The 22,857-nt window shown below is 38.3% G+C and overlaps 1 protein-coding gene across 14 annotated transcripts in view; it reads right to left on the reverse strand.

Moving 5' to 3' along the window:
• The window catches only part of nrxn3a (neurexin 3a), a 165,626-nt gene that overhangs the window by 49,210 nt on the left and 93,559 nt on the right, over positions 1-22,857 (reverse strand). For 11 of the 14 annotated variants that reach the window (XM_067478960.1, XM_067478965.1, XM_067478959.1 and 8 more), the window contains 8 exons: positions 22,118-22,411; positions 20,847-20,994; positions 20,322-20,705; positions 8,373-8,576; positions 6,574-6,600; positions 1,378-1,497; positions 986-1,106; positions 301-561 (listed from right to left, as the gene is read on the reverse strand). In XM_067478960.1, the coding sequence (XP_067335061.1) occupies positions 301-561; positions 986-1,106; positions 1,378-1,497; positions 6,574-6,600; positions 8,373-8,576; positions 20,322-20,705; positions 20,847-20,994; positions 22,118-22,411 (1,559 nt within the window). Of the gene's footprint in view, positions 1-300; positions 562-985; positions 1,198-1,377; positions 8,226-8,372; positions 8,577-20,321; positions 20,706-20,846; positions 20,995-22,117; positions 22,412-22,857 lie in introns of those variants that run through there. The other 3 variants (XM_067478970.1, XM_067478961.1, XM_067478971.1) reach the window with 3 other exon arrangements.

Consider the following 22,857-nt stretch of genomic DNA (forward strand, 5'->3'; position numbering starts at 1 on the left):
AAATATACATTTGTTTTTATGATGAGGCAAAGTATAACCCAAGCCCCATTATATTTATTTCTATTGTTTGGGTCAGCTGGAACTTTATCACGCTCCGTAAAGCTGAGGGGAGCTGCAGATTTAGCGATTCTCTGTAGGTTCATCACTTTGAGCAACAAGTATCACATCATATTATCTTCAAAATACTGGTTATAGTCATATAGTCTCAGTTAATAACCAAATAATGTTACAACTGAACTGTCCCGGATTCAACGTGCAAACTGTAAAAAAAAAAAAAAATCCTTTCAAAATAAAACTTACCCCTTAACTAGTTCTACAGTGATAAAATCATTGCCATCTCCAGAGTTGAAAAGTATAAGCCCATCTGGGGAGGTGGTTTTAAACTGGAAGAAGAGGTGCATGGATGTGTAGGCCTGTAAGGTGGCCAGGCTCAGATAGCTGCTCTTGGATTTGAAAGTGACAGGGTCTGCAATAATGGAACGAATCCCAAAACGGGCATTTAGCTCGCAGTAATCAATGTCGCCGTTCTTGCACAGGTCGATGTAGAGCATGCTGTTAAATCTGAAGAAAGAACAGAAGATATAATTATTGTCTTAAAATATTTTATTCTACTGGTTGGTTGTAGGTCAAGAAAGAAAAGCTTACATATGAAAGATGACTGGCTAAATTAATCTACGGTTTGCTTCTCATGAAAAAAACAACTAGGGTCGTTCACAGGTAGAAAGCAATAACTTGATGTATCATCTGTCTTAATAACATTGGCATCTCTAAACCCTTTGAACGTACACGTCCCAAAGGCTCAAAGCAACGTTTATTGCATTGTTTATCACAGTACAACAACCAAATGATTCTGTCAAGCTACACAATTTTGGGTAACTTTGGATTTGTTAGCTTGTCAGTTCAGAATCCCTGCTAATATCAAAAATAATACATAAAAACTTTGGATTAAGGGAAACTATGTATTTATATGTAAAATTCTGAGTACCTAAGGCTCTGCAGATGACCGATGAAGCTGGACGGGATACTGGAAACAAATCTGCGCTCAGTCATGATGCCTGTTTCGATGTTGTGGAACTCTAGACGAGTGTGGTCTCCCACCATTTGGCCTGAAGATGGGTAGGGTGGAGGGGATGGGTTGAAAAGAAAGACAAAAAACGAAAAGAAAATAGAACACTGTCTGACACTAACACAAAAGGGCTGATTTAAGGAGAAAATTACATTAAAAGTATTAGATGGATGCCAGCTGTCACTAACGGTTACATATCTACATCCTCTTTTTTGTAGCAGGACTAAAAATATCACACAGTGATATTATCATTCTCTGAGGGATCACACTGACAAGGCAATGCTAAGAATATCTCCAATGTAGGTAAGTACCTTCTGCTACATCATCGTCAACCGTTAGCTTGTAGGCTTTGCCGCGACGCACCACACGCACTGTATGCCATTCATTATCATTGAGCTTTTGTCCAGCATACAGGGTCTCCGGTCCCTTGCCTGAGAACAATGGTCATTCACAAAGTTAAAGACATCCTGAACCTATAACCAAACCTTTTGTTTCCCACTATTCAGCCTGTCACTGGTAGAACTATTACAAGCAACCTAGTGGCTTAAAGTGGCTTTAAATGTTGTTTTCAAACTAGTTCTTACACTTTTGGGAAACAAGGGTTTGGTTTAGTCAATTAAATACACAGTAAAAATACACAAAATACCTCATATGTGTTACATCTGTGCTTGTCATAGAATCTACTTGAGCACTTTGCTGTAGAACTGAAACATGGCTTTCAAATAGTAAATTGCTTTTACTCATTATAGGCTTAAAAAAATATTTTTATTTCATTACTTGTTTTCCTTCCTTTTGTCTGTCTTCATTTGTTTTTCACAGTAATAAATGCAGGCCAGAAACCTCAGCATTAATCTGACAATCAGATACATGTCCAGTATAACACATTTTCATCAATGACCTAAACATCACCTAACATCAACCTTATGTGTTTTAAATTTAGGTTTAAATGCATACAAAGTCATTTACTGTATGCAAAGTCACAAATACTGTAAAATATCCAACGAGATACTTAAAATACTTGAATAGGGTTTTGTTAGGAGGGTTCAGCTTCAGCCCGTCAAACATGGCTATTTAAAGCAGAGTGTGTAACGGGTATGATTAGTCTACTTTGTACAAATATTATCTTTGCTTTTTCGGTGAATCTAATGCTGGTTTGGCACAAAACCTCATACCGATGTTCTCTTCTCTGTCCTTTGAGGTGTAGTCCTGCTCCTAACATTATAACATCAAACACTCCCCTTCCTACTCTGAGTACTTGCCGTGAATGTCCATGCTTTCTTGCATTCTGTATCCTGTCCAATCTCCCTTTTTCTCTCTATTCCAGTGTTTGTTTTTCTTTATTGCCAAAGGACCTCTGGGGGTCTGCTGAGCATAGAAGGGTGTTGGAGATATTAGATATCAGATTAGATATCAGATATTATTGCCAATAGTATCTGATTTGAATGTGTGGTTCTAGCTCATGTAATAAACAATTTTTTTTTCCGAACTGAGAGAAGCGATGTGTGCATTCACTAATAAGTCCCAGCATTGAAACCACTGGTATCTGTTGGGGCATGGAATATATTAGGCAGGAAGTATGCTCAGTTCTTGATGCTAGATGTAGGAAAAAGCATCTCCAAAATGGAGGCTATTCTCGGGTGTTCTCTGTATCTAGTGTACAGTACCTACCACAAGTTATACAAGGAAAGGCAACTGGTGACTTCATACCACAACCAACCTCTTTAATGCACCTAGTAGGTGGAGTGTAGCCCATTTGATCTGATACCATAAAGGAGCTACTGTAGCAGATATACTGTGTCTGGGGCTGCATAACTGCAGATTAGTCAGTGCTTATGATGTCCCTGGTGTAGCCCAAGGGCAAACCTATAATGGGCATATGAGCAACAGAACTAGATAATGAGGCAAGGCAAAAGGGGCAAGCCGGCCTAAACAGTGTTATGTTTTAGGCAGTGGTCATTTGGAAAAACTTTCTCAAGAAACTACTAAAGTGTCATGTAAATGGGAGGGCTGGTTGATGAACTCGGGGTAGGGGATCAGAGAAACCTGGTTTCCCAGATAGATTTCTGTCAGACAATCCGCTTACTCTGCCATGTATTTGCTTAACCACATCGGGTTTCCCTTAACCAGGTTTCTTAAGTGCATGTAAACACACATCCCTGACTACCCGAGAAAGCTGATTTGTCCGAGTGCCCCGGTTCCTTAAGTGCATTAACACCACCTAGAGGTTTTATTATGTAAATATATTAAATATAATGGGTTTTAGAATATAGGTTTAGGTAAGCTGTATTCTTAAGGCAGTGGACTCCTTCAGCATGTGTCAATGCAAAACAAGCTCTTGAACAGTTATCTTAACAGTTAAAAACACATTTAAGCTAATTCACTGACACTCTCTCCCCAGACTTGTATTGTATCTTCCATATAGTTTTTGTATCAAGTAGCTCGAACTGTGCTCTTAACACTCAAAACACCCTCCTCCCTCCAGTGGTTGAGAGCTAATATTATAAAGGGAAATTTACAACAGATTTCTTCTACGCCAGATCCATTAGACTTCATTAACTTATAGATAAACATCTAGTGGTGAAAGATGCCCTTTTACCTACTAGTAGTTTCAGCTTTTTCTGTAATTATATCATTTGTTACGTTTAAATCAGAGATGTGACAGCAACTATCTCATTGGCCTTATTATGAGTAAAAGCAATCCATACTAATTTTTGACAGACTAAAGTGTGATGCAATTGAGTTCTTATACACAACTTGAGGTTGTAAATCTGATTCTTCATTACTGAAATTATAACCTTCAGGATCCAACCTGACGTAACAATATACTGGAATACTGGACTTTAATTTTTTCAGAGTTAGTGCTAGAGCATTTATGGTAAAGTGTGAGAAAGACCTTTTCCATGCTTGGAACCAACTGTAGCAGTTTACCCTAATACTTATAATACACTAATTCATGATCACGATTTATTTTTCACATGTCACCAAGGGTTAATTATTTATCATATCAAGCAACTAAAGAATTATAAATTGGGACAATTCCACTTGAAATATCTAATCTATTTATCTGTTTCATTGGTGTCAAATATTGATAAAATTAATCTGATTTTATTATTATTTCTGTGCTCTGGACTCTGTAGGCAGTATTAGAAGATGGTTTTTAAATTCTCTAAGCTAGGTTAGAATTGTATGCTTCATTTATAAACTTCATTTCTAAGCTGAATGGGTGCTGTATAAATAAAGTTGAATTCCATTGATATTTCCTTGGTTTCATTGAATTGGGATTTGGTAGTGAGTATCTTCTTATGTACTACTTACCAACTTGTATTGGTGCTCTATCTCAACAGCTGGGACAGGGAGATTATATTGGTACAGTATTCATAATAATTATCCTTTTCCCCCATAAATAACACTAGAGTTACCAAAACAGGCAGACAGTGTCAAACATCTATGTCTAGTACTGAGGTCACACAATTAATACTGAAGCCTCACAATTCAAAAGCATCTTAGTTACAGAGCCCAAAGATGTTACATCATAAAAGAGAGTTATTTACAATTACTCTTACTTTTTGCACATGTAGCAGCCTCAAAGATTAAATGAACCTATTGCACTTAGCTACAAGTAAAGTCTGCAAAGACGTGATTGTCAGGGTAGTCACATAATGTCATGACTTGTAAAGGCGATAAGGTGACTTATAAACGGTGATTAGTGTCATTGTCCTACTCTTAACTAAAATAACAGGGCAAAGTGAAATACACACTGTAGGAATTCATTCAAATATACAGTCGCTCCAGATAGTATTCACGCACTTTAATTTTTTACACAATTTAAATTAGATTTTCCACAAAAGTTTTCTATAAGTCTACATGCAATAACTCAGAAGGATAAAGTGAAAACATATCTGAAACCATTTTTGCAAATGTATTAAAAATTAAAAGCTCAAATCTCTGACTCTGAATATTTACTTTCAGAGTGCTTTTACTGTGTTTCTGCTGTCTGCATTCCGAATAGTCAACTCAAGAAATGAAAGCAAACAGGCTGTATCTATGTCTAGGATTTATCTGGAGTCTTCATGACAAATAAATTAAATACATTGGACATCGTTTACAAAGGTGCTCCCTGTGTATACAGTATAAAGTCCTTCCATTAATATTGTGTCAGGAAATGAAACAAACCAAGAACCTCCTCAATAGCCTTTTTGGTGAGGATAGATCAGTGCAAGGTTAGTGGCCCAAATAGCCGTGAAATGGAAGAAAATTGAAAACACAAGGAGTCTTCTTGTCTAAATCATGTTTAAATTGACAAGAAGGACTTTGGATAGAGGGTTGACAATTAGTGCCCACTTTTACACAGCTTGGAGAATCAGGTCTGTAGGATAGATGGGAGATGATTACAGCTAAATACAGATGGCATCTTGAAGTTCAATTTTAGGTAGAATAAAAGAATGCTGGAGAGGCTTCAGGACAAGTCTCTGACTGTCCTAGAGTGGAACATCTGAAGCCAGACCTGGGCTAACTGCATCTTACTGCCCTGGCACAAAACTTCAAAAGCACACCAATAAAACTGGCTTTCAAACTAAGCACTGTGTTTTCCTACTACAACTGTAAAAAATGTTTCATTTTTCAGCTTCAGTAGATACAGTAGGTGCTGGTGAAGAACAGACAGAAAGCATGAGGGGAGAGAAATAGCAAATTTCCCCAGCTAGGCCAAACTCGGGTGTTCATGTCAGGTCTTCAGTGCACCCAAAGTGTTTTTGCCTGCCTCCTGCATACTGGTGTAAACTGGTTCACTGTCGACGCAAATAAGAGCAGTGCTCGCACAACTACAGCATGTTGCAGGTTGCGTGAACTCACCCATAGAAGACCTCACACATGGTCCCTTATTCTGGGCTCAAAGACCCCATAAAACATTTGTGGACAGACAAAAGATTGCTGTTCACAGATGCATTTAATCAAATCTGATCTGGGGTGAAGTGACCAACTCAAGGAGTGAGAAGTTACTAAAGCCTTCCCTTCTTGCAACCAAATGACAGATTTCAGTGTTTAGTTTTTATTAAATTAGCAACACTTTCGAAAAATAGGTTTTCATTTTGTTATAAGGGGTTTTGCATGTAGATTATTAGAATAAAACAGCAATTGATTAGATTTGCAATTTAATTTAAATGCAGCATTATGTGCAAAGTGTGAAGGGGTGTGAATACTTTCTAAAGCAACTGTATATTACAGCAGATCCATCACCAGAAAATAAAGTGTTTGATTTAAAGTCGGGTTAAATATATATAGTAGGTCTAATAATTAAAAAAGTTCACCACTCATTCCAATTGATTATTTTGGCTTCCATTATAATATAGGGTAGTTGAACAAACTAAGCAAACTCTTCCTCCACCTAATAATATTAAAAGAAGGTAAATGGTGTAGCTGCACTTGCATTTAAAGAAAAAGCACCTTTTAAAAAAACATAAACATAATATCAACATAGAAAGCAAAATGAAACTTGAGTGTTAACTTACTGGAGTTACAGTTTATCCTGATACAGTCTAGATGGGGAAGAATAAATGACAGATGAAATTGCATCCTTCAAGGTTACTGCTGCAGACATCCAAAAACAAAATGTCCACCCTTCCGGGGACGTACACATGCATGAAGGCAGCCATTTTTTCCTTTTGTACTCTAACTTGATGCCAAATTGGCATAAAACACATGACAGATTGATTAAAAACAAAATAATACATAGATAGATGTATCCATAAGGTGTATGTGCTAGCTTCTTCGCTAGTTTGTGTTTCGTTTCAATAGCCAAATTTCAAATGTGTTAAGTGTTTGGGAAAAGTTATTACAGTAAAATGGCCACTTTTGTACCAGCTACATAAGTTTTCCAACCCAGCACTGACTAATTGACTTTGACTAATTGATTAAAGATTTGGATGAAAAAAGTCAAAGTCTCTGGCTGCAAAGGCTCTGCACCAAAAAGTTAACAGTGATAAAGATCTTTGGTGTTTGAGAAATGCAGACTGATAGTATTTAATTTGCTGATAAATTTGTAAGACAATAGTGCGATAAAGAGTCAATATCTGAAGTATGTCTCCAGTGTCACAGAGGCCAGAAAACCTGCTATATGCAGCTATAAAGACAGTGAGGGTTGGTCATCATGTGTCTGATGGTTTCATGTGTCGTCAACCGCAACAGAAAAGTGGGAGCAAACAGCCACGATCCAATCAGCACCAGCACCATGCAGAGGCACAGGAACCCTACATTTGTTTCTAAGCTACATCAGAATCTAGATCTAGATCTACACTTTTATGTATGTTGTGTAGAAAATCACACAGATTAACACTAGGGTGAAAAATATAATCACAGACTTCTTAGAGCTGCAAACATTGTGACTAGAATCTACAGTATGACCTATTTAGTATAAACCTTTTTTGAATTTGTCTAAATGTAGCTTATAAAAAGGAACTAACATCTGCTAACATTGCCATTACCGTTTACAGGACATGGTTTAAGATATGTATATAAGATATAAATATTTGGCATGTGACTACATTTTCATTATGGCATTTTTACATATTGTCTTGTGTGTTTGACAGTATTCGGGGTTGCAGCCATCTGTAGGTTTTGCTGGGCTCTGTTCTCGGGCTGTTCACCTGACGGGCCGCAGGCTTAAGGCCTTTGAAGGGGTGAATACCATCTTTTGACAAAGCATAATGGGAAATGGAGTTGACAGGTAAACATAAAATGAAAACACTGAAAATAAGCATAGACTTAAGACACAATCATCGGCAAAAAAATAACCACTGAGAAAAACAGGATAGTGACAGAGAAATTACTGGATGTCAGCTAGACAAAGTCTAAACACGCTTGGTTCTTTAAAAAAATTAGAGAAGTCCTTATAGAAGTCCAGTACCTCTAAATGATGTCTATTCTGACTGTCTCAAAACTTTTGTAAACAGGAATATGAATATGGCTATGGCTTGCCTGTTTTAAATGTGACATAAATATGTCTATCACTAAAATAACTATGTCATGATTTATCAAAAGATGTTATATTGTAAATATTTGTCCTTAGCAAGACCATTATTATTTGCGTTTGCAAACTCCTTGAACATCCATGCAACAGAGAGAAAAACTGTATAATCTACATTCTACAGTTGAGAAAAACCTATCAGGGCTCATAGTGATGAAGAACTGATGAAAAGACACAAAAAGATAGAGCATGAGAGGACGGACGGGTCACCGCTCAATGGCAAACCATCTCGTAGTGAGGTGTGGGGCGTGGTGGTGGTGGTGGTGGTGGTGGGGCATACGATACCTAGGTTGACCGTCAGTTTGACGCGGCCCCCGTCCAACTCCAGTCTGAGTGTGTCTGCTGAGTCTCGGGAGGTGGTGGCCATGAGGAGGCCATAAGCCCGCTGGGAACGAAAACGAAGGGAGACGTCCTCCGCCTCAGTATGCATGATGTTTGGCATCACCACTTTCATATACATGCTGCCATCATAGGAGAGAATGGAGGCCTCTGTGAGAAAGGCAGGAGCATAGATATGTTAGCCATGTTTTATATACTCAATTTAAAGAAAAGTATTAAAGTAAAAAGTACACATCTACCAGCTATTTCTGTGTAAAGCTAACTGGACCTAACATCGTTTTAATATGATCCGAACATTATTAAACCACAAAATAAATGATATACTCAAAATAATAAACATTACATTTGGTCCAGTTTTCAATGTAAGTAACAAAACTTGGAACACAATGATCAACACACTTTAGGTCTAATTAATCCTTAATTCAATTGAATCAAATTCTATTTGAGAGAGACAGCCACCATTCTGGTCTCTCAAATAGAGAGAGACATGAATGAATGAGCGGGGCCAAAACTATAGCAATAATTTGTATGAAGACTTTCAGTCAGGATTAAGAGTTCATCATAGTACAGAAACAGCACTGGTAAAAGTCACCAACGATCTTCTCATGGCCTCAGATAATGGACTTGTCTCTATACATGTTCTATTAGATCTTAGTGCTGCATTTGATACCATTGACCACAACATTTTATTACAGAGACTGAAACATGAAATTGGGATTAAAGTAACTGGACTAGGTTGGTTTAAATCTTATCTATCTAATAGATTTCAATTTGTTCATGTTAATGATGAATCTTCCATGCACACAAAGGTTAGCTATGTAGATCCACAAGGCTCTGTGTTAGGACCAATACTTTTTAGTTTATATATGTCTCCTTTAGGCAACATTATTAGAAAACACTCCATAAATTTCCATTGTTATGCTGATGATACCCAGCTATATTCATCTATGGAACCAGATGAAAATAATCAGTTAATAAAGCTTCAAGCCTACAAGACATAAAGGCCTGGATGTCCAACAATTTTTTACTTCTAAACTCAGACAAAACTGAAGTCATAGAATTTGGGCCCAAAAATCTCAGAGATATCTGACTGTCCTAGAGTGGATATAGAAGTCTGGCCTCCAGTACTACTGCAAGGAAACTTGGAGTTATTTTTGAGCCTTTAGCTATCAAGCTCCTCTCCTGTGGAACCAGCTCCCAGTTCAGATTCGGGAAGCAGACACCCTCTCTACTTTTAAGTCTAGTCTTAAAACCTTCCTCTTTGATAAAGCTTATAGATAGTTATAGTCATGGGACCCACCTCCCCGATGCCCTGAGCTCCTTACCTCCTCTTGTCCCTCACTCCTCTCCTGTCATTCCACAATTGTCACTACTGTATGACATTAACTCTGTGTTTTCTCCTGTAGTTTCCTTTCTCCTTCTCTGTCTCCCTCTCTCTGTCCCTTTCTGCAGGTGTCCCCAGCTATGAAGCAGTGTTTTTCCACTCTTGTCGTTTCTCTCTTTACTTTCCACTCACCCCAACCGGTCAAGGCAGATGGCTGCCCACCCTGAGCCTGGTTCTGCTGGAGGTTTCTTCTGTTAAAGGGAGTTTTTTCTCTCCACTGTTGCCTATGCCTTGCTCTGGGGGGAATTGTTGGGTTCTCTCTATACATCTTTATAATCTTGAATTTATTCTGTAAAGTGCCTTGAAATGACTTGGTTGTAAATTGGCACTATTTAATAAAGTTGAAATGAATTGAATTAGATTATACAGGTGTATCTAATAAAGTATATACGGCGCCAGCCTTAAACTGCACATGCAGATATGTGCATGTATATGCTTATGTGCATTTGTGTGTCACAAGTAACAAGTGGATGTCCACATTATGTCTACACTTTATCTGCTATGTAGTAATTGGTTTAGAGGAAATCACAAACTATTCATTTACTGTTCCTTCATTATCTGGTCATTCGTAACTCACTTCTAACGATTACGTATTTAATAACCTCAAACCATCGCATGGAGTTTTATACTGCTCAGATGAGCCAAACGATGAACGCAATGCACATTTTGAGTTACCGTACCAGTATAACACACATCACCTCAGATGTTTTCAATAAATCATAAATGATTATGTTAGCATTTAAAAATGACTGACTTTATGTTCAATTTGTATTTTGTTGCTTCGGTTCTCTCAGCTTTACCAACAACTGTTTATAAGGTCAGTACTCAACTATCAGGGCCGGCTACAATCGCCAGCACAAAAAGCACCCCACAAATTTGGCATTTTCCTGATCTTGAAATTAGTTTCTATCTGTTTGGTATTGTGAGTGCTGAGTGTAGTGTACATGGTGAGGAGGTTATCTGGGGCAAGCCTCTCTTGTGCATGCCTGTCCCATCCTCCCATCACACCCATCTGCCATCGGTTCTTAGAAAATCAGCTTGAAAACACAAATTAACCACTGTTAGAATACGTACAGCTTCTTTGATGTACTGTAGGGTCTCTGTGGCACAAAGAGTGAGTTACCATTACACAAGGTTTCTTCCACTGCCAACAACTGTTATCCCTGCCAAAACGTGAAGTCATACAGTGTATGCCTCAATTATTTGGCTCCAGCCATTGTGGATTAGCCATCCCACATAGCTCTTTTTAGTCCATCTGACAGAAAACTGTCGACACACTCCGCCTGTGTTTCAGATTGGCTTCTACACCATGCTGTGGCTTTTTGTGGATTCTGCCCTCAAGGTGATATATGGTGTTGTCAAACACATGTGGATATGTTGACACTGGTGAGTGTGTGCTCAAACTCATACAGTACGTACAGTACGCACACACCAGTGTGCACCAGTGTGAGTCTAACATTGCAGCTGTGCTGTGGATGAAATCTTAACAACTACATCCATCTCCCCATGACAACTGAGGAAACTCTATCCACTGACATAGAGCTTTTGATACAGTTGAAAACCCTGGAAAATGCCAAGTGGACCTTGGCTTTTGATTGTATGTTTGTTCTGTCTCCTACTTCTGTATCCATTGTTATCAACATTGAAGACTTTAGTCTCCCTGCTACCTACACAGGTGGTGTAATAACTTCTGTTTTCTTGTACTATACATTACCCAAAGCATATTTGTACATTTAATTTGTACTTCATTGTTTTTTTTTAATACTGTCCAATGTAAAATATGACAAAACAACTAAAAGAGCTGTTAGATAGTTTTAGTCACATGACATATGAACTCTTGAACTATCCAGCAGTAAGTGCAATAGGAAAACAGCTTACAAACTGTACAGGACGCTTTTTTAAAACTTTATTACTCACAGCAGAGAAACAAAGAAAAAAAAAGCAGATGTGTTTGGCTACACTGAGCACTTCCTTGCTTCAGTAAAGCCATAACCATCTTTAATGAAACCAACAAAAATGGTCCCAAAATACTACAGGTTCATCATTTTTATTACTGATTTTCTCCCGTATATATCCAGGCTTCGTTCCATTGATCCACTGTTGAACAGTAGCGCTGGTGGCTTTTACTATTCGCTCTGTTGGCATTGGTCAATTATTTGTCCTGTCACAATAATTTAATATGATGAATGAAGCAAGATTATGCTGAGACATTATGTCCTCTAAATGTCCTTTGTTCAGTTTGGCTGCATGACTAGAAAACTGAAGTTCTAGTAAGTGGCCACAGAGTGGAGACACAGCCTGTGTGTCTGCTGTGAAGTTCAGGAGGCAGTAAAGCAGAAAGCACAGATGAATTTAAAGACACAAAATAATGGAAAGAAGAAGAAACTGACAGAATCAAGGGTTGGCACTTTCGACAGAGCAAAGTAGAAAAACAAGTATATAAAACGGATACAATTTAATTATTTTGTGATAGTTGAGCTGAGAGAACAAAGGCATTAAATAAACTTGCTGTTTACCAATGTGTACATTGTAGACAATAGCATCTTCATCAACATTATTGGTCACAGTTTCATGCTTTGTGTATTTCTGGAGGATTTAATAGCTTAGCCACAAGGCAGGAGACTTCCTGTTAATCATCCCTGACCAACAATTCTTCCTCGTGACCTTTTCCAACACTTTCTGCTGCTGTTGTTGTGATTCAAAGCTGCTGCTAAGATTGTTCGTTACACACACACATATAGGTAAAGTATATCCCAAGGCCAGGGATGGAGGAGAGAGACAAGGAAAAATGTGCCTTTGAGGAGTGTCAGGATTATTAATATAGTTTACAGTAAGTTCAATGCATGATAGTCAATTTGTCTGTTAGCTAGTGGTAATAATTTCCACTGTAATAGTTGCACACATTTTAGGAGCTATTAGTGCTACTGTAAAACCATCTCCAGGTTTATTTATATATATATCTCTATATATATCTGTATATATAGGTATATCTATATATATAGATATATCTATATATATAGATAGATAGATAGATATAGATAGATAGATATACAGAGTTGTGTTTTTTTGTTCATTTACTTGTGTGATAATACTTCCAAAACACATAATGCATCACAATAGTTAATAGTTATAGTAAGTTAGTAAAACAATGCTGCACATTATAAATTATGAAGTTTTAGCTGAAGGCTTCATTTTTTAGAACCATGTAACATTTCACAATAGCGTGTTGTGGCCAACACTCAGTACTAAAAAAATATTTGGTCCAGTCTCAAAGGGGAAAAACAAAATTGCCAGCACTGTCACCAGAAAGATGCTATGTCAAGCCTGCCAGCTACTCCTTCCTATTGGTCGTATAAAAGAACGTGGAAAAAAGACCTATTCGGTTGCTTCTGTTGGAGGAGTTTTTTATGCTGTACATGTATCTGGTTCCTTGCTCAACTGCACATACAATTAATGGTCATGTTTGATCACAGAGATTCTTATGACTGGTTTGTAATTTAAAGGTTTCAGATTGAAATATATGTATAAAGAATATGAATAGTACTTATAGCTCAGATTAAATTTGAAATTTCACGTTTCTTGAAATAAATTTGTATGTGGTTATGTGTTTGTGTAGATAGAAAAAGTTTGAAATGGCTCACTTTGCGACATTAAAATCACCCACAAAACAAACTTAATAAATATTATTTCTGCAGCTCTGTGTTTCGCTTAATTACGTAGGGACTTACAGAGAAGATCAGGACAAATTGTTGTGATAAGAGTTGATAATTGGTCCTCAAGTCCATTAGTGCTGTGTCATATAGATTGAATTTGGAGCTAAAGACAAATGGCACCATGCAAAACACTGCCACAGTAAATGTCCACTGAGTAGACCCCACTAGTGCCATTGTATAATTCAATCACACACAAACGCACACGTACAGACGTATACATCTCCTGATGTGAGGACATTCATTGACATAATGTATTAAATGCTTAAGACTTATACTTGTTCTGTTAGATCTTAGTGCCGCATTTGATACCATTGATCATAACATTTTATTACAGAGACTGGAACATGAAATTGGAATTACAGGAACTGCACTAGGTTGGTTTAAATCTTATCTGTCTGATAGATTTCAATTTGTTCATGTTAATGATGAATCCTCCATGCACACAAAGGTTAGCTATGGAGTTCCACAAGGCTCTGTGTTAGGACCAATACTTTTTACTTTATATATGTCTCCTTTAGGCAACATTATTAGAAAACACTCCATAAATTTCCACTGTTATGCTGATGATACCCAGCTATATTTATCTATGGAACCAGATGAAAATAATCAGTTAATAAAGCTTCAAGCATGCCTACAAGACATCAAGGCCTGGATGTCCCAGAATTTTTTACTTTTAAACTCAGACAAAACTGAAGTCATAGTATTTGGGCCCAAAAATATCAGAGATATGATGTCCAACCATATTGTTACCCTAGATGGCATAAGTCTGGCCTCCAGTACTACTGCAAGGAACCTTGGAGTTATTTTGGACCAGGATCTGTCCTTTAAGTCACATATAAAACAAATCTCTAGAACAGCCTTCTTCCACCTACGGAACATTGCCAAAATTAGGAGCATACTGTCTCAAAGTGATGCCGAAAAACTGGTCCATGCATTTGTTACTTCTAGGTTGGACTACTGTAATTCCCTACTTTCAGGATGCCCCAGTAACTCCCTAAAGAGCCTGCAATTAATCCAAAATGCTGCAGCAAGAGTGCTGACTGGAACTAGCAAGAGAGATCATATTTCACCTTCACTAGCTTCTCTCCATTGGCTTCCCATTAAATTTAGAATAGAATTTAAAACCCTGCTTCTTACATATAAAGCTCTGAATGGTCAGGCTCCATCATATATAGAAGACCTCATAGCACCATATCATCCCAGTAGACCACTTCGCTCTCAGAATGCAGGCCTACTTGTGGTTCCCAGAATTTCCAAAAGTAGAATGGGAGGTAGAGCCTTTAGCTATCAAGCTCCTCTCTTGTGGAACCAGCTCCCAGTTCAGATTCGGGAAGCAGACACCCTCTCTACTTTTAAGTCTAAGCTTAAAACCTTCCTCTTTAATAAAGCATATAGTTAGTTATAGTTATGCTGCCATAGGCTTAGACTGCTGGGGGACCCACCCCCCAATGCACTGAGCTCCTTTCCTCCTCTTGACCATCTCTCCTCTCCTCTCACCCCGCAATTCTCACCACTGTATGTCATTAACTCTGTGTGTTCTCTCCCGTAGTTGTCTTTGTCCTCCTCTGTCCCCCTCTCTCTGTCCCTTTCTGCAGGTGTCCCCCGGCTTTGAAGCTGTGTGTCTTCCAGCGTGCAGCTACTGGTCCTACCAATCTGCCCGATGTTTTGTTGTTGCTTTTTGTTGCTCTGTTCTTTTCTCTCTCCCCCTTTCCACTCACCCCAACCGGTCGAGGCAGATGGCCGTCCACCCTGAGCCTGGTTCTGCTGGAGGTTTCTTCCGTTAAAGGGAGTTTTTCCTCTCCACTGTTGCCTATGGCTTGCTCCAGGGGGAATTGTTGGGTTCTCTCTATACATCTTTATAATCTTGACTTTATTCTGTAAAGTGCCCTGAGATGACTTTGTTGTGAATTGGCGCTATATAAATAAAGTTGAATTGAATTGAAAATTAAGACTTACTCTAAACCTAAGACCAAGTTTTACCTCTTGAACAGCCCTTTGAGAGGGTGTGAGAAAATGAGTACTTTGTACTCACTTTTTCAAAATATCCTCACTCACTCAGTGTACATTTCTACTGGGTTTTCACACTGTTCATAATAGTCCCAGATGACTTTTGGTCACACTGTTAAATTTAGTTTTTTAACAGTGCTGGATAAAGGTGTGTTCATTTTCAGTACTTTGTGGAAATCAAAAGACAATAACGACAAAGCACTTAGTGTGACAACAGTATAATCTAAGATACAATAATATAAGAATATAAGCATGACAATGCAGACTAAAATGAAAGTAAGGGACACAGTGTAGGTGTATTGTTACACTGTAGTAGAAGCTATCATTTAGCAACTCACTATTTTACAGTATTTTTACTATGGTTGGAGTGCTGACCCCTGAACCTTCTACAACCTCCAAGGCTCCAGACTATATCTCGTAACCCTCAAGTAAACATGACTCTTTGCAGTCACAGTGCTGGCTTCCCTCTTGAAGTGGGAGTAGACTCAGTGTGTTCATTAGAAAGATGATAGTATTCTCCATGCCAATGTACGGCTACTATGTTAACTAAGGAGAATTCAGTCACCTAGGGTGCTGCAGCACCCACCTCTCAAATATCTTCATGATGTGAGATGTTAGCATTCAAGGTCGGGAACCACACTAAATATAGGGACTTTTTAGATGCATTGGGATGCAGGAGGTCTTTCACAATTTAGATACCTTTTTCAAACTCAGAGGCTTAATAGGTTCTATTAAGTCTGTGAATATGAAGCACATAACTTGAGTAAGCTGCGATTGATCTTGCTCTTTTTCCTTTTTTTTTTTAGCTTTGAAAGTTCCTTTCTCCCTCAATAATGATGGTTGTACTGTACATAGCATTTTGTGTGAGATGATAGGATTGAAGAGGGACTTGGTAAAGGTGAGATGTTCGCCATTGCTGGAGGAAAGTTGAGTTGGGGAGGGTTGAGCTGTGATGTTGCTTAAAGTATAAAGCTGGTGGACAATAAAATGGCATCAAATGTGTTTATTGGAACGTTTCATTGTCAGTCTATCCCCAGACTCTTGATGCATTAGTGACGAAAAGAGAACATATCAGAGTTTGCGATTTAATAAATTGAGTACAATACAAATGTTGAACTCATGTTTGCTCTACTAAGCATTTTGCCATCAACTAGAACCCATGGCATTGACATATAATAATGAAACACCTGGTATGATATTGTGCTGTCTGGTTATTGGCCACCTATGAAACAATGTGGGTTATTCCGGTTAAATATGAATATAATTTTGCCTTCTCTTATTTAATCTTTAGAGTCTGTCTCTGACTCTTTATCCTAAACAGTAAATATGCTGTAAACACCCTAGAGCCAAGCACCAACCAAGCAGTTGGCAATTAACTAATGTTGGGCCATGTGTGGGCGACTGCTACCTTATTTAGTTGGCGCTAGTCAGACCCATGTTGGCAACTTTTCAGCTCCCTCAAACTGTCAAATGTGCAGCAGACCCTGTTGGTAATAAATATCTCTCAAATTGGCTGTTTAACTTTAAACAAAACACAAAGTCAAGAGGATACACCGGGAATGGTCTCCTCATTTTTTATCCTTATCTATTCTGAACAGTCTCAAAATAAATATTTCTAAAACGGCATTTGATATGGTAAAAAGCATTATTTCCTCTTTCACAGGAACAGAACGTACAGCTGTAGTTTTTATAATTTGTTCGTGTCGACCTTTCGGCCCCGATGAAGGTGCTGTACAATGAGGCAAAGCAAAAACTGTCCTTTATCACAGATCATTGATGTCATATTGGTGTATCTCTGCCCTTAGCTGTAGATAATGAGTGGAGGATCATTTACATTTAGTCTTTTGGCAAAGTAACTTCCAAGTGTGGTATAAAGCAAGTGAAACATCTGAGTGAGGGAGAGAACATATTTTGTGCTACAAGTCACACCAGAGTGGTGATAGTCAAAGATCAGACTTGCTGTATTTTTGATCATCTGGTCTGATAGTGCCTATCAGAAGGGGCACTGCAGGAGAGGACGTATGACCAGTGGCTGCACAATGAGTTGGGTTGCATATAAAGAAAGATGGGGTCTTATCTTTTGATATTGTAGAGGACAAATATACATGTCTGAGAGATGGAGGAAATGTGCTCAGTTAAGCTTAGTTGGTTGTCAATAATGACACGTGGAACTTATTCCAAAGCTCATTAAGTAAATCATATCATGACGCTGTCGCATATGTGTAACAGCTGTGGGAGTGCACTTATTAGTCATGCCAACTTAAATGTGTTCAAGTACAGAACAAGTCCGTTGCAACAACAACCATAACAATGACAGTTGCACATTCACAAAACAGTCCGGGTTACTGCTGTACACCTACAATGTCTATGAGGAAATGCTGCCAGGGAGAAATACGTGTGTGTGTGTGTGTGTGTGTGTGTGTGTTCTCCTGTGGGCTGCTTGGCTGCCAGTGGAAGATAATGGATTTGGACAACTCACAAGAAAGGGAAAAACTATTTGTCGCTGTAGAAAACACGCTCACTCTCTGATTTATCCTGATCCCTTTCAATAACTTGGTGCCCTCATTTTTAAACCTTTTTATACATTATGTGTAAAATGATAAGATAACTATATTTAAAACTAAACCTGGACACTAAAAAAGTTTTTTCGTGTTTTTGTCTTGTCTTGCTAATTCTCATTCTTTCACTATGTCTATTCGTCCTTTCTTCTTACTAGTCTAACCACCATATAGTTCTTTTCGTATAGTTATAGTTATTAGATATAGTTATATTATTGCTTACAGTTTTATTATTATTATCTAGTTGTAAAGAGTGTGAACAAATTGAGGTTCATGTATTGGTTTAGTTTAATAGGACTGATGGGGCAATGGCACCTAGACATCTTTGTTTACTGACACACATGCTGGACAACAGTTGATAAAGACATATTGTCAAAGTGTCGTATTCGTTTTTTTGCTTCATAAACCATCTTTTAGAGCAATATTGTGTGCAAAGATCCGTCTGCTTTTTAAAATGTGCTAAAAAAAACTAAACTGTTTAAATATGTGTGGCACTGTGCTATATATTAACCCTAAATAGATTCTTTCTCAAGTTCAAGTCAGTCATTGGTAGGTCAGCAGTGTACGCACACACTGCCATTAAAAGGTGGTAGAAGAACATTACATTTCTAAAGCTTGTGTTTTTCCATTCATATGGCAAAATTCCACAGTACGTAACCTGGCTTTATCAAGAACAGACTGAACAGACTTTGAATGTCTCTATTACTTATTTTGGTAGTCATCATTACTCTGACTCACTATACAAATACTACAATAAAAAAATAACTTTTGCAGAGTGTCTTTCATTCTGTTGCATTTCTCACATCTCTTTAGTTGCCTTATGGTCACGTTGAGTAGTTTATGGCTGGTCAAAAATTTACCACCATAATTAAATAATTCTCCATCCTTTATTCAAATCAAAATACACTTTGGTTTGAATAAATAAAGCAGCTCATGATTTGAATTTAGCAGCTCATAGGGCCGTCATTTTCCCAGTCTAATCAAGCATTCCTTACTCAACATCAATGTATCCTCAGATTTTTTTTTTTCAGTGGATTGCAGTGATGCCACAGTACAAGAGCTTGTAAGACCAAGAATCAAAACAAAAAGTACATTTGTCAAATATTAATCGTTATCACGTGCAACTCCCAAAGCTTGTGGCTTCTTTGAGAAAATTTCCAAAAGCATAAGACCTTAAAGCGACCCACAAAATAATGTGATATTCTACATGTGAATGTTTAAGTTGTTCTCTCTCTCTCTGCAATTATAACAGCCCCAATTAGACGCTCAGTTCTTCTAAAATACAAAATACTTATTCTCCATTTTGGTGTTTAGTTGTAATAGATGGTAAATTGTCTGCATTCATATAGAACTTTTCTACCTATTGGCACTCAAAGGGCTTTACACTGGTTCTAATTCACTCATTCACACTCACAATCACAGCCACCCACACAGCAGCTGGCCAACACTCACCTGGAGCAACTAAGTTGGGGTTCAGTGTCTTGCTCAAGGACACTTTGACATGTGACCAAATGAGCCGGGGATTGTACCAACAACTGTGAGATGGGTGGACAACCGCTCTACCTTCCTGCGCCACAGTCGCAGTCGTCTTTGCTTAGAAACTGCTTTAATCGAATTTACAAACTATGCACGTTACATCCGATTATTTCTGAGGCTTTTCCTTACCCACCACTACAAGCAGGGATGGTACAACATTATCTGGGATTATTAAACTCTCATCTATCGGTCACTTACTGTAATAACTGTTTTGGAAACTGATGTGCTTCTTTCAGTGATGTCACACACAATGTACTTAGCTAATGTATGAACATTTTTGGGTATGAAGTTATTTCTGATATGAATGATGACCAAATCTACAGAGTTCAGACTGTAGTAAGATTACATTTCATTATTAAATTTCACCTTGCTTGAATGTTTTAAGTTTCCATACTGTAAGAGGTACATGTAATCTCACAGGAACTGGCAGTGTTCCTATATGAGTCAAATCAAAGCTAACGTTCTGCCATTTCAATTTGAAATTAAACAGAAAGTACAGTCACACTCGGCTCCACATAGTAAGTCTAGGAAGGGATTCTGTAAAAGGGAAACTTACATACAAAGCCAGCAATCAAAACTTTCTTCTTGATATCTATTTCCCTTTTGCTGCTCCAGTACTCTAGAACAGCCTTGCCTCATCAGTGTCTGTGTAATCTACGGTTTATGGGAGAGAACAAAGCCGTCTAAACACAGTTACCTCTTTCACAGGTACGTGACCAGTAGCCAGTGCTGGTGCAGTCACAGATGAATCGATTCCAGCCTTCTTTGCAGACACCACGATTCTTGCACGGAGAGCTCTCACACTGCTTTCCCTGTTGCTTGTGGCATGAGGGTTTGATGCCCGCACCATTTTGTGCCTCAGCAATCTGACGGATATCTTTACTTCGACCATCTATGAAAAGGTCACGGATACAGCCCACGTAGCCATAGTTGAGCATTGCAGTCCAGAGCTCAGTGGGCAGGATGAGGTTGGTGCGGTCAGTGGGAAGCCCCCCCAAGTACATGTCACCCTCCAGGTCCAGGATCTCACTCTCACCACTGGCTGTAAATGGGGTCCTTCTGCTATTTACAGAGATGGTGCCTGTAAGTGGGTAGAAGTACTGAGTTACTTTTTATTCTGCTCATTAAACGTCTGGTTGAGTTGTAAAGTCTTTGTGAAGAAGATTCTTATATTTATTGGAACTTTTATTTATTTCTGTTAGAGCTTGTACAACCGACTTACCTGATCTTCCGTCTCTCTGGATGTCCACATGATACCAGCCACCATCATTGACCTTTGTCTGTGTGGCCTTCACCTTAATAGTCCCTGAGCCCATGTCCAACAGCAGGTACAAGCTCCCATCTAGCAGCTCTACTGCAAAGAAATCCACCTGGACAAGGACAAATTAGTCTGTGCAGTTAACAACAACCAAAAACATGTTCACTTACTTCCTCTATTTTAATGTCTAACTTTGCCGCAGTGATATAGTGGTTTGTAAGTGAGTGCACAGTATTTTGGTGTTTCTTGCATTTTATATTATTGTCATCCGAGCATCAGTATAACTGATGAGAAAGTAAAGACCCAATGCTGCCAGCAGGCAGAGCATAGAGATAAGTTATATTACAATGTAATAGTTACCTGTAGCATGAAACACTGAATTAATCTATGCATGGCTTTAAAACAATAACATGTCAAAGCCTGTGGCACTTTTGTGTTGACAAGTGATACAGGTTTTTTATCTTTGCTGAATAGTTAGAAGGGCAAGACTTACTCAAAAAGCATTTTTAAAGTGAATATCTCCGCATTGCTGTCAGTGCTGTTCTGTGAGTCTGTGTCACTAGGAACGTTCTCTCCTCATTAAGATAAAGATCAAGAGCATATTCCTTCTAAAAACTACATAAATAAACTCATCCTCTCAAAAATTGTGCTTTTTTTACCACAGAAACAACATGAGGCTGTTTTTTTTTTTTGTTTTTTTGTTTGTAACATGGAATATGTTTCAGCTATATTTGTTGTGATAAGATAAGACTTTATTGATCCCATGATGGGAAAATCCCAGTGTTCCAGCTATGTCTATACAGTATTACTATGTGAAAGGGTGATGAAGTGATGATTTGAGGTAAGTAGGATATAGTAGGAAAAGGATCTCCAGTGCACGTTAAACTTTATTACACTTACTGCTAGGATGAAGTGACAAAATAGACAGGCAAGCTTGCTCTTTTGGTGTATTGTCATTGTATGTTTATAGTAAAGTCTCTTGCTCGTGTGTGACAGTCATATGTGAGCTGTGGAAAGGTCGTGTCTGTCCAGTGAACACAACCCCTCAGCAGGTCACAAGATAAAACAGAGAGGGTCAACGAATGATTACCAAGATATGGGAAGATTTCTGATCCACAAATTGTCCACAAAGTTGCCTGAAAGTTTGCTTTTCTTTAACGTAATACTGGCAGGTATTAGGATGGACTTTGTAATTAGTTGAAATTAGCAAATGCTCTCAGGGATTATCGACTGACCTTGGTGTTCTTCTGGCTGCGGGCGGCGTCTTTGCGCTCCTGGGGTTTGCCATGGGTGAAGAGGATAAGGCCGTTGGGCTCGGTTGTGCGGAAATCAAAAGAAATTGACCCCATCCGCTTAGTGTTCCACTTCGGGAGGCTGATGTAGGCCTCGGGAGTCTCGAACGAAATGGGGTCCAGAGTGGCCACATTTTCACACTTGTAGGACACCTCACCCTGGATTTTCATTTTGGGGTCCACAATTCGAGCTAGACGGGACAACTCAAGTCGGATGTCATTGTTTTTATACACAACCTGTAACAGGTCAAAAACAGCAATCCAGTTATTCTTCAATCCAGCTATTGTTAAACATGCATACATTTATGATTTCTGTATCACTTAAACCAATACATCTGACAACACTTTAAATTGAATTTACAGTAATTACCCTCAGTAAATGTTACCCTCAGTTAATGTACCAAGCTGCCTTGTAATTTTTCCTTCTTTCAAAGAAAGAACTCAAAATCACAAAATAACTAAATACAATGCACATCTGTGCATATGAATTTTGATTCAAGTTTTTTATACAACCTACTAAGGCGTTTGGTAAAAGAGCGCCCCCATGTAGCAAAGTAGGCTTTTTTAGAAATTGCAAAATGGTGTCTGTAACATTATTTTTAGTCCTGAAAAGTCAAAAACGCCAGATTACAACGGTGCAAACCATTATTTGGTTTAGATTAGGCAGTAAATATAGATACGTT

The sequence above is a fragment of the Channa argus genome, chromosome 16 (genome assembly GCF_033026475.1).
Source record: "Channa argus isolate prfri chromosome 16, Channa argus male v1.0, whole genome shotgun sequence".
In the NCBI taxonomy this organism is placed as follows: Eukaryota; Metazoa; Chordata; class Actinopteri; order Anabantiformes; family Channidae; genus Channa; species Channa argus.